The following is a 13,676-nucleotide window of genomic DNA, read 5'->3' as shown; positions in this document are numbered from 1 at the left end:
TTTAAAGTAACACAGACGTAGTAATGCAGACACAATACAGACACAGTAAGGTATTGCAGTAATACAGACGCAGTAATACAGACGCAGTAAGGTATTGTAGTAATACAGACGCAGTAAGGTATTGTAGTAACACAGACGTAGTAATGCAGACAATAATACAGACGCAGTAAGGTATTGAGTAACACAGACGTAGTATGCAGAGCAATAATACAGACAGTAAGGTATTGTAGTAATACAGACGCGGTAAGGTGTTGCAGTAATACAGACACAGTAATACAGATGCAGTAAGGTATTGTAGTAATACAGACAGTAAGTAGTAAGAGTACACAGTAAATACAGACGCAGTAAGGGTGTTGCAGTAATACAGACGCAGTAAGGTATTGTAGTAATACAGAGGCAGTAATGCAGACACAATAATACAGACGTAGTAAGGTACTGCAGTAACACAGACACAGTAAGGTATTGTAGTAACACAGACGTAGTAATGCAGTAACAATAATACAGACGCAGTAAGGTATTGCAGTAACACAGACGCAGTAAGGTATTGCAGTAGTAGTAACACAGACGCAGTAGTAATGCAGACACAATAATACAGACGCAGTAAGGTAATTGCAGTAACACAGACGCAGTAAGGTATTGCAGTAATACAGACGCAGTAAGGTATTGCAGTACACAGACGCAGTAAGGTATTTGCAGTAACACCACAGACGCAGTAGGTATTGCAGTAACACAGACGCAGTAATATTGTAACAGACGTAGTAATGCAGACACAATAATACAGACACAGTAAGGTATTGCAGTAACACAGACGCAGTAAGGTATTGCAGTAACACAGACGCAGTAAGGTATTTAGTAAACAGACGTAGTAATGCAGAACACAGATAATACAGACGCAGTAAGGTATTGCAGTAACACAGACGCAGTAACACAGTAAGCAGTAACACAGACGCAGTAACAGCAGTAACAGTACAGAAGTAATACAGTACACAGACGCAGTAAGGTATTGCAGTAACAGACAGTAATACAGACGTAGTAAGCAGCAGTAATACAGACGCAGTAAGTATTGCAGTAACACAGACGCAGTAAGGTATTGCAGTAATACAGACACAGTAATACAGACGCAGTAAGGTATTGCAGTAACACAGACACAGTAATACAGACGCAGTAAGGTGTTGCAGTAATACAGACGCAGTAAGGTATTGTAGTAATACAGAGGCAGTAATGCAGACACAATAATACAGACGTAGTAAGGTACTGCAGTAACACAGACACAGTAAGGTATTGTAGTAACACAGACGTAGTAATGCAGACGCAATAATACAGACGCAGTAAGGTATTGCAGTAACACAGACGTAGTAAGTATTGCAGTAATAGGAGTAAAAGGAGACATGTTGTACGATGAGGCAGAGGTGGGGACTTGCAAGTAGTGACTTGGACTCGAGTCAGACATGAGTCACAATTTTTAAGACTTGAGACTTGACTTGATATAATAGACTAATACTTGGGACTCGACTTGGACTTGAAGATGAGTGACTTGGGACTTGACTCAGACTTGAGGCCTGTGACTTGAGAAGACTTGAGAAGCACTTTTATATCTGAATTTGTTCTATTCTGACCGTAATGATTCACACTAAGATATACTCATATATAAATATACTATGATTTTTTTTTAAAGTGTAATTTATCTTAAAATTCATATAAATTGTTAAACTATATTTGGTGCTTCAGTTTAAAATGAAATGAAATGACCTGTATTAGACTTGAGACTTACTTGAAACTTGCAAAACAGTGACTTGGTCCCACCTCTGCGAAGTGGTAATTCTTGTAAAAAAACGAAACTTGTCTAAGTCACTCAACTGTTATGATTAGACTAATAAAAAAATAAATGACAGCACCTTTATTTTCTTATGTGTATGAACTGTCAGAAAATTGTCCCTGCATTTCTGATGGAATTTTTGTATTTTTCTTCTTAACTTTTTGCCACCAACTGTCACTTAACTCATGAAAAACTTTGATAACTATTGACCACAGGTACTACCACCAAATCAAGTTAGAATGAGAAAAAAAACATGAAAAAATGTCATATGCACTTACATAATATAGCTTACACAGGATGCCCATGGGTGAATTGGTCAAAAAAAAGAAAAATCTTCATTGTGATGTGCGGTGTGAGATTTTCAACCATGGTGGAATTTTAGATTTTGTTATTTCAGGATTTCACGATGACAAACAAAAAATAATATTCTCCACTTCCTGCTGAGTTTGACACATGGAGTCTTCAAACTCTTGGTGGTCTCCCTGACAAAAAAAGAAATATTTGAAATAAATCTGGCCCAAAAATATAAAAATATACGAACAAAAGGTGGAGACATTTCCCTTTGAGCTGCTGTATTCTAATCCGCTGGTTTATATGCGTTGTGTGTCAGTCTTTCACAGTCTCTTTTTGCAGTTGAAATAAGGTCAGTGTAGCTAACATTCAAAATTATCCATGCTATTCTTTTCAATTTCAGTTCTACTCTGAAGAAGAAAAAAGTATTGGAGCTCGAGGTCAAAACTCAAACTTCCATTTTGTGGTGATTGTGAGAGGAGCAGCTGTTAAAGTGCATATGACAACTTTTTCTAATTCTGATGTGATTTGGTGGATAAAACCTGTGCTCAATATTTATCATAGTTTAAATCTGTTAAGTGGCAGTTTGGGGAAAAAGGTTTGACAAGAAAAGTACAAAAATACAAGAAGTAGCGTTGAGTTTTAAAACTGTAGACTGTATAAAGACGTGGACTAAGAGAGTGTAACGTCAGCCAGAGCATATGGCTCCAGTCAAATAAGACTTATCGAGGCGGGACACTGAGTTCCGTATTTGGAACTGCGAGAATCATAACAACTTATGAGCCAGTCAGGCTGTTGAAGGTCATGGCCCTCCCCTACAGACTGCTGGTTTAGTATGGGCCTGTTGCTAACTCTCGTGGGAGCATTTCACCTCAATAGAAAGTAACTTTCCAGAGAGCCAGAGTCGATGGAACCAAATCACGCCCAGTCTATGTCTGAAACAGAATACCTCTACCTAAAGTATGTCATAACCTAAAAAACTGACTCAATACTGATTCTCATACCAGGATGATAATAAAAACACTATTTCTTTAGACAATATGTAACCGAGGTGTAATTTTAAAGGTAGGATGCAGTGAATTAGACAGGCTGGTGCCACCTTGTGCCTCCGCTTAGTTTAATTTCTCTCCAGTGACTAGGTCAGGAATTAGAATACACTAGACGGTTTGCAAGAACCCTGGATGTTGTAGACCGCGCACCGGCCAATCAGTGAAGAGCTGTGAAGCCATGATGTCAAACTCGTCGCGTCTGTCTGGGTCCTTTTGTGGAACAGCACAACAGTAAACAAAGTGTCGAGACAGGCTGTGTTGGCAACGATTCCCGAGATCAAGGATTTAAAGCCAAAACAAAGAGAATGTTTGAATTTTATCAAGGGGAAAGATGTTATTGTCCTTCTTCCTGCGGGATTTGGCACATTACACACGTCATGACAAAATAGTAGCAAGTGGTTAAATAAAAGTACCCACCTACTGTCGAGCAAATGAATTCTAATGCTGCAACGTCAAACGATTTCCACAAAGTGAAACCATCTGATGAATCAGGCCAGCAGTGAATGGTCAAAGTGAGAGACAAAGTCAAAAATTTAATTTAGAAATTATTTATTTATCACCACAAGTTTATAGAAAAAATAGATGATTTAATATAATTATTATCAGGGCTCACCAGCCGCAGATGCACATGGCAGAGGCAACACTTTTCTGGGATAGAGCACTCACCACACTGTGTGCAACACACACACACACACACACACACAGACACACACACACACACACACACACACACACACACACACACACACACACACACACACACACACACAGACACACACACACAGACACACACACACACACACAGACACACACACACACACACACACACACACACACAGACACACACACACACACACAGACACACACACACACACACACACACACACACACACAGACACACACACACACACACACACACACACACACACACACACACACACAGACACACACACACACACACACACACACAGACACACAGACACACACAGACACACACACACACACACACAGACACACACAGACACACACAGACACACACACACACACACACACACACACACACACACACACACACACACACACACAGACACACAGACACACACACACACACACACACACACAGACACACACAGACACACAGACACACACAGACACACACACACAGACACACAGACACACACACACACACAGACACACACACACAGACACACACACACACACACACACACACACACACACACACACACACACACACACAGACACACAGACACACAGACACACAGACACACAGACACACACACACACACACACAGACACACACACACACACACACAGACACACACACACACACACACACACACACACAGACACACACACACAGACACACACACACAGACACACAGACACACAGACACACAGACACACAGACACACACACACACACACACACACACACACACACACACACACACACACACACAGTTACTAGGAAAACTACATATACATACAGTTAAGAACTGTTCTACTGTTATTACTAGAACTTGACTTTCAAGATGATATGTCAGTTCCTGGGCTCTGATTTTATAAAATAAATTTCCCCCAAAAAGTGCGACTTATACTCCAGAGCTACTTATATTCCGAAAAATACAATATTTCCTAATAATAAAAAGGTAAAACAGGCTGGGTTAAAAAGGTCCCTTCCAAGGCAGACGCATCGGCAAAAGGGATCCAATTAACTGGCAAGATAAAACATAGTTAATAAAAGACGGATTCTCACCAGACCTACAGCATAATTTGGAGGAGCAGTGTGTACAGCGAGCAGCTAGTGTGAGGTAGGAGGGCAGATTACCTCTAGTTTCAGAAGTGTAGTGCATCGGCCGCCACGTGATACAGTGCACAAACAGAATGTGATTTTCTACATTAAATGGTAGTACTTTCTTTTCTATTCCCATCTGGTTTTATATGTGTGTAACCCCTCCCCCCTTGCATAGTGGTCCATGGGTTTACACTAGTCTATGTGCTCTTACATTTGTTCTGATCCAGCTCCAGATCATTCTAAATACATCCAGGAAAGGTTCTGCTCTGTCCTGTCAATGGGACTTCTTCAGTGTCGATACCCGCTCAGATTTAGTTTAGATTATAATCTGATTTTCAACACTTTTGACAAGCCTTTTTAAACTACATGACTGATCAAAGGCTGCATGTGGGTTGCGTCGTAAGGAGAATCTAAATGAAGGAGCAGATTAAACTGACGTTGGATGGAGTCTCTGAGCTGTTTCATATTTCCTGATCCATCTTTGAGGTCAAACGCTGATGTCCGCTCCAGCCGCATACAAGTGAGCCGCGGACTGTGTAACGCATTCCAATCAGGCTCTGTGTTATAGACCTGATCCTGGTGTTTTTTTTATCGCCCGGGTTCATGTGACATTACGTTTTCTATAATCCCCCGAGTTTAACCTGATCTGGGAACATGCAGAGAGAAGGGAAATTCAAGCTTTCCTGCAGCAACATCGTCTCAGTGGCTTTTGTGTCTCAGTGTAGTTTCACAGGAGGACTGGTCAGGAAGGGTCAGCGGATGTGTCACGGCAATTTGAGGAGAGCCAAAAGTATCACAGCAGCCTCCAGGGGGCGCCAGGTGAACACAACAGGAAAGGCCTCGCTCTTCCTCCGCTCTGGTGTTTCGGTTGGTGATGAAACCAACCATTCCTCAAAGTGTTTCTTCTGGAAGGTCTTCTACCAGAGAGACTTGGGCTCAGCCAATTTGAAGAGAACAAACAAGAATTTGCAGGATGTGGTTGATAGATTCGTGTAGTTTTAAAAAGCCTGACAATATCAAGAAATCCAAAGTATTCAGATTACGTTACTCACTTTAAGTAATTTAATGGATTCCGTTACAAACTACATTTTGGGGTATGTAATCTGTAATCTGTAGGGGAATACATTTTAAAAGTCACCTTCCCAACACTGTTTATTTTGCACATATATAACATATAACAATAAAAAAAAGCACAATGTATAAAAAAGTAGGTTCTGGAAGAGGCAAAAAACCCCAAAGGTCGCATATTAAAGCCTTCACCTTACAAATACATTAAAATTGAACATTATAGGTGTGCATTACTAGAAAAACATGACATTTACACACATTAAATTAAATAGATTATTAATTAAATACATTTGATTCAAACATGGATTAAAATACAACGAAACATCCGCAGTTGAATGATTGTCAAATATTATCATGAAATATCAAACATTTCCTCAAACTCTTTTTAAATCTTACCTTTGCTTACCCCTCACGCTCATTCATATTAAAGAGTCCTTCAAAACCAGAGGCAAGGTAGGTGAAGTGTCTTGCCTAAGGACACAACCACAGTTTTCAAAATTTCCCCCCAAAAGCATTAACTATTAAAATAACGATTCTTTTTGTCAGACAGGACAGTTTGTTTACCCGCATTAACATTTGAGAGAAGAGTGAAATCTGAACTGCTCAACTAAAATACAACAATCCTGTGGGTTTCAGAACAACTTCAGATTGTACTTAGAAATATACTTTGAAAAATATGCATAAACTCTATAATACAAACATTGGTGCGCCTGAAAAATGTATATATTTATAGAGTCTGGCCACTTAAATTGTAACATTGTCACAGTTTATTTGTGCCATTCTTTTCTATAGGAATCACGTGACTTTCAATTTTGTTGGTACATTCCGATAACTGCCACATAAAGTTGAGTGCGCATGCGTTCAAAAGACAAACACTTTTCAGTCTTTTCATCACAACAGTAGCAACATAAATAAAGTGACCAACATAAATCAAATGACCATATATGAGTGAAATGCCTGTTAAATAAAGAGCTGTGCTAAACCTGCGCACGTACAGCCTGCACTTGTTTGACCTGCACTCATATAATCTCTGAAAAGTTAAACATGAACCATTTCCAACTCGATAGACACACGGAACAGACTCACCATCAGCAGCACATTCTGCTGTCACAGAAAGAACACTCATATTCCACGTGTACTTTAGTCTGACAGAAGCTGGACCGGAGCAAGCTGGGGTTTTTTTCAGCGCTTACAGTTTATGCAAATGAGCCATGTGGTTTTAAGTTTCGTTTCTGTAAACAAATGTACACAAAGCTGCTTTAAACACATTATAATCTCAGTCAGGCTGATGTGGCTCTATATTGGTGTTAGGTTTATCTAAACATTAAAAACAAGAAGAAAGACAAGAGATTAATTCAGTTTTACTCATGAGGAGAACGGGCAGAGAGTGGGCATCAGGCCAACAGTCTCCACACGTTCTGATGACTCAAGGCCGTTCTCCTCCTTTTTATTTCATTACGGAGGCCCTAGTTACAGAATGATAATTCTCAAGGGGAAGGGGAAACCAGCAAAGACATAATAAGAAACTGATGCAGCTAAGCATAGTATAAACACATAAAACATGATTAACAATCAGGAGGTGCCTTAGGTCAGACACCATCATAACTCTTCATGTGTGACAGTGGGAGTTGGCTTCATGTGAGGAATCATCTCGAGGTTCACTAGAGCGATAGGACACTGCACACAGTTGTCAAACACACAGAGGTTATTCAACAAGTGACAAGTGATTGGTACATTATAAATCAAAGAATTGTAGTACATAAATGGTTAACTCATAGGCCTAGAATATCACACAAATATTTAGCAAATATGGGATAATAAAATTATTCTGACAATTGGTTATGGTTTATATGTTGTGAAGCTGAGTTTATTTATGCAGAAGATTTTAATGACGCATCTGCTGCAGTGTAGAACTTGCACAATAGTGTTTGGAAGCGTTCGGTTTGATCTGTGCAGTGAATCATAGCTCCTCACTTCTTGTTAGGAACCTCCCGAGCTTCCTGTGCTAAAGGAGCTCATGATTGTTTGTATTTTTCCCGGTTCATTAAATATATAATGTTTGTGCTGGTGCATTTGCAAGACTATGTCAAGAAAGCGGGATACTCCATTTGATCATGTGCACAGGGATATGAGTATCTTGGTTTCTCAGCGTGCATGCATGTAGACAGACAGTTCCAGATCTACACTTCTACATCTGTGACTAAAGCCTAGAAGCTGCGTTTTAACAATAGACATTTTAGCTCCTTTGTTTTAGAATGTTTCATAGCGTGGCATTAAACTTCTCCATCTTTCATTCATTCAGTCATGGGTGTCTTTTCTTTTTTTGCTCTAATAAAATGCACACCTGTAGTCAGGCAAGGCAAGGCAAGTTTATTTGTATAGCACAATTCGTACACAAAGTAATTCAAAATGCTTTACAGAATAAGAAATACATTAAAATCATAATAAAAACAAATCAAAACATATAAACAAATATAAACACAACAATAATCATGAAGATTAAAATTAAAAAAGAGAGACATAAATTGGAGAGAAGAGTGCGGAATGAAAACCTTTCAGTTATATGCACAGTTAAACAGAAATGTTTTGAGTCTGGATTTAAACAGCGTCACAGAAGAGTCTGTCTCACATGTTCAGACTGTTCCAGGTTTTAGCTGCATGAACCTGAAACTCTGACTCCCCTTGTTTAGTCGTGACTCTGGGCACCAGCAGGAGGCCGGTCCCTGAGCTCCTCAGAGTGTGAGATGTTCATATGACACTAACATGTCACAGATGGACTTTGGTGCTCGGCCATGGAGACACTTGTACAAAGCAGAGCTGCTTTAAAGTCTATTCTCTGAGGCACAGGAGCCAGTGCAGAGACCTGAGCACAGGACTTATGTGCTCGTACTTCCTAGTTCGAGTCAGGACCCGAGCTGCAGAGTTCTGGATGTTCTGCAGCGTCTCACAGCTCGTTTGGAGAGACCAGTGAGCAGAACATTACAGTATCTAACCTACTGGAGACAAACGCATGGATAAGTTTCTCCAAGTCTGATTTAGACAGTAAACCTTTGATTTTTGCTCTGTTTTTTAGATGGTAAAAGGCTGCAGATGTTATTGATTTGATGTGGCTGTTAATGGACTCAGACTTGAACTTTATTACCCCGAGATTTCAGGGAGCCAATCTCTCCACAGAGACAGCTGGTATCTTGGTATGGTGGCATCTCCTGCTTGTTTCCATGGAGATAGACCCAAAAAGTTACGCAGTGCACCTTTAAATATCCTTGACCCGCAGAATGTTGTCATCTGAAAGCCACTAATACCTGTGAATAGCTTGTGCTGCTGTGTGCTGCTGTAACAGGCCCATCATTATGAGCCCTGCGTTCTGCGTCCCGTCATCATCCCCCTCCAAATCATCTCTTCGTTTGGTGTAATTGATATTTTCATTTTCACTATAATTACGGAGTGTTTTCCTCTCCACAGGACGACCACAAATTGTCCACGGAGGAACTGGCCCAACGCTACGGCCTCGACCTCGCTCAGGTACGCCCACACGCCACGCGAAGAGTGAATAAATCAAATAATTAGACACCAGTTGAACAAAAATGTATATGTAATTGGTGAAAACAGCTACGAGTTCGATATTATTATTAGTAGTTGGGAATGAGTGTTTGGTGGGTGGCGAAAAATTGGATAATTGTGTCATCATATAGTGGAATGTTTAGCAGTTTCCATGGAGACGCAGTGCACACATTAGAAAACACTTGCCACGTTTACATGAGAGCTTTAATTCTGAATAAAAGACCATGTAAACACTTAATTCCAAATGAAAATGATTATTCGGATTTAAACATAATTTCGAAGTAAGTGGATGTTTTTTCTGATTTTAAAGCCAAATTAATTTATTCCTCGATCATGTAAATGTTTATTCTACTTCAAAATAATGTCGGTGGTTCAGCTCATGCTCGTTGGGTCGACCTTCTGACGCGATTCGGACCGATCCGGCTTCACCAGTCCTGGCTTCGGACTTTCATCCACGTCTCTTTGGATTTGTGAGCGGGATGTGGGAGTGGGCTGAAGTAGAGCAGCCGCTGACTCAGTTTGTCTTCTTCCTACCTTCTCCGAATCTTCCAATTTCTACAAGACGTGATACAAGACTGGGTCCACAAGAACAAGACAAGACAAGATTTTAACATCATACACAAATTTCACGATTCAGTTCCCAATTTCACCCTTATTATTTTATTTGGTTTCATGTTTTTGTTTCCATCCTAGTACTGCTTTTTGGAACTGTTAAAGAGATGTACTGCATTTTTCGGACTATAAATCGCACTTTTTTTCATAGTGTGGGTGTTTGCTGCGATTCATCATGATGCACCTGCCCGGTTGCCATGAAGCTATGTTCCACTTTCCAACAGCCCTCACAAGTTTCTCACTCACTCCAAACTTTCTTTCTGCTGCTCGATTAATGTTTTTGGCTGAATATTTCACTACTTGCAGCAGTAGAGAGGCTTTTTCTGCAGGAGACATGCGCAGTAGAGTGAAGCGACCGTGGTTCAGGAGTAGCAGATACTGACACACAAGCTTCACGGCAACTGGGTAGGTGCACCATGCAACTTTCCTGGAAGTCACTGGATGGATGGACAAATCCTGGACTTCAGTGACACTGAAACCATCCTGTCAGGGATTCAGAAAGGCCGGAATAATTATAACTGGAACTGATGCTGAGTCTGACGACAGCGACACAGAAGAGGAAGGAGGCGCTCCGTTTACCTCCGGAGGTCGAGGCCGAGCTTGCTCAGAAGTGACACCAAGGATGAAGAATTGAATGGATTTAGTGATTTGGAGTGAGATGGAGAGTTTGGTAAACTTGTTCTGTTGTTTATGTTATTGTTATCTGAAGAACTGTTCATATGTGACGTTAACTGTCTGTTGTTCTCTGTTCTATTGTTATTACTAGAACTTGACTTTCAAGATGAAATGTTGGTTCCTGGTGTCTGATTTGATAAAACAAATTTCCCCCAAAAAGTGCAACTTATAATCCGTTAGTTCAAAAAATACAATAATTTACCAACATCTAACCCTTTTTTGTCCAATCCAAATGTAAACACAAGGGAAAAAAAAGCTCACAAGATCATTTTTCTCATGTGTGGACGATCTTGTGGCCCGAGATCTTGTCCCGTCCCTAATACTTACAGTTTCTCTCAGTCTCAGTTGGTGTCTTGTTTTCCTGGCTTACATACATATTGATGATGCACATTATCACTGAATACATTTCCATTTCACAAACACTCCAAACACTTTTACATCTGAAAAAAACATACTTTAATCAATTCATAGCATTACACTGAAATGTGTTTGGACTAAATTAGGTGTAAACGTGCATTGTGTAACTTTTCTGGTGGAGGGTCCGTCAAATGCTTTTTTTCTTCGTGGAGATGTTATTGCTTTGTCTGGAATGTTTCACAGTGTGGCATTAAACCATTCTATCTTCATCGAGAGTAAAACAGACGAAGTTACAGGTCAGATCTGTGGAGAGGTGACACCAACAGTCAGAATGTTTTAAGTGTTTTTGAGCCATAAAATCACCTGTAATTGAATAAATGTGAGGTTGAGTTGTTTAATGTCATACTGTGGGACATTCCTAGCCAGGTTGGTGCCACCTAGTGCCTCCACTCAATTTCATTTCTCTCCAACGACTAGGTCAGGAATCAGAATACACTAGACGGTTTGCAAGAAACCCAGAAGTCCAGGCACCAGCCAATCAGCCAAAAGCCATACGTTCTGTGTTGGCAACGATTCCCGAGATCGAGGATTTAAAGCCGGAATAAAGAGAATGTTTGGTGAATTTTATCAAGGGGAAATACGTTATTGCCCTTCTTCCTACAGGATTTGGGAAAAGCTTAATACACCAGTTAGCCCCGTTAGTGGCACATTACATACGTCACGACCAAACTGCAGTGATTGGTTAAATGATAAAAAGTACCCGCCTACTGTTGAGTGAAGAAATCCTAATGCTGCGAGGTTAGACGGTTTTTAGGAAGTGAAACCGGCTGATGAATCAGGCTAGGACATTCCAGACAGAACAATGACATATCTATAGAAACAAGCAAGTGACTGACCCCAACCAAAAAGTTACATAGTGTACCTTTAAGTGTTTTTTGTGTGTAAATTGTGTGTGTAATGTCATCGATATATTTTAGAACTCATTACTTCCTGTAATTTTTAACATATTTTTCAACTTTTCCTCACAATTTGCTTCTTGATTGGTGTAAAACTGTCATTTATATTTACAACAGGTTTTATCCCAACAAATGAAGTAAAAATGAGAGAATCATCAAACCTGTCATACACACTTTAAGCCTGCACTTTTGACCACAACAGTCTAAGGACAGTAGAGGGTTTGCTTGGCCTGATTGTAACAGTGTTGAGTATCATCAGTCATTCAGCGTGATCCATACAAATGACCTTTACTGATTTTCCAAGGCTTTTTGTAGGATGAGAACTATAAGGAATGAGAACTGAGTGGAACAATTCTCTATCATGTTTGAACATCAGAGTGAGAAAAAGGGCGATGTGGACGAAGGAACAGTTCAGTCTGAAGCACACACTTCACTCAATGCTTTAAAGGGACAGTCCGGGATTTTGGACATAGGACCTCATTTCCTAGTGAGCCAGAGTGTTGGAGACATGTGGAGACACTTTTTGAAATATTCCATCCAGTCCTTGTATTTGCAGAGGTCGCTGGTGCTAGGCTAGTGCATGTCAATGGCCATACTTAGCCTGCCACTAAAAACAGTCTTACCCACTCCACAAAACACCCGAAGCAAATCTATTATTACAACAGACTGTCCATGTGAATGTCTGTGTTGATAGAATAATTTTAGAAGTAAAACCAACCTTGTATTTGAAGGATTTATGTCTGAGCAACAGCAGCGAGTTGTACGTCCTGATACAAAGCTTGGCAGAGGCGGACTGATATATGAGAAAATAGTCCCTCAACATGCGACGATTCATGCGATGGAAAGTTAATTTTATTTCAAACATTATTCTATCAACACAAACATTCACATGCACAGTCTGGTGTAATAATAGTTTTGTTTCAGGTGTTTTGTGGAGTGGGTAAGACTGTTTTTAGTGGCAGGATAACTATGGACATTGACATGCACTAGTCTAGCACCAGTGACCTCTGCAAATACAAGGACTGGATGGAATATTTTAAAAAGTGTCTCCACACGTGTCTCCAACACTCTGGCTTACTAGGAAATGAGGTCCTACATCCAAAACTCCACCTGTACCTTTAACACTGGCAGTGACATGCGTTGATGTTTACAGCTGGGCAGAGAGCATTAGGCCCAAAAAATTTGATGGGTGCTAACATGCTTATAGTTTCTTTACAAACACATATCATCTTGACTGAGTTAACCAGCTAAACTTCATTATACCATCGCTAAGTCGGTTGATTACACAGCCTTGCTGCAAATAACTTGTGGACAGAATCTCCACATCAGGACTATTGTTAATGTGTTTGCTAATTATTTCTTTAGTAGTAAAAAGGCTCAGTTAAAGTTGAATTGCAGTTTGAATTTGACTAGTTTAAACTTATAGTCCATAGTTCTGTAGTAAATGTGCAGCCACAGACACGCCTTCCTGCAGAG

The 13,676-nt window shown here is 40.2% G+C and overlaps 1 protein-coding gene across 1 annotated transcript in view; it reads left to right on the top strand.

The window, feature by feature from the left end:
- Window positions 1-13,676, top strand: part of atp1a2a (ATPase Na+/K+ transporting subunit alpha 2a) — a 350,773-nt gene that overhangs the window by 23,965 nt on the left and 313,132 nt on the right. Inside the window, exon 3 of the mRNA XM_055151513.1 lies at window positions 9,502-9,561. Coding sequence (XP_055007488.1) covers window positions 9,502-9,561 — 60 coding nt within the window. The remainder of the gene's footprint in view (window positions 1-9,501; window positions 9,562-13,676) is intronic.

The sequence above is a fragment of the Boleophthalmus pectinirostris genome, unplaced genomic scaffold (genome assembly GCF_026225935.1).
Source record: "Boleophthalmus pectinirostris isolate CB_2022bp ecotype Guang Dong unplaced genomic scaffold, ASM2622593v1 HiC_scaffold_16, whole genome shotgun sequence".
NCBI classification, from domain to species: domain Eukaryota; kingdom Metazoa; phylum Chordata; class Actinopteri; order Gobiiformes; family Gobiidae; genus Boleophthalmus; species Boleophthalmus pectinirostris.
The sequence above is the reverse complement of the archived record's forward strand: the minus strand, read 5'-3'. Positions and strand labels throughout refer to the sequence as shown.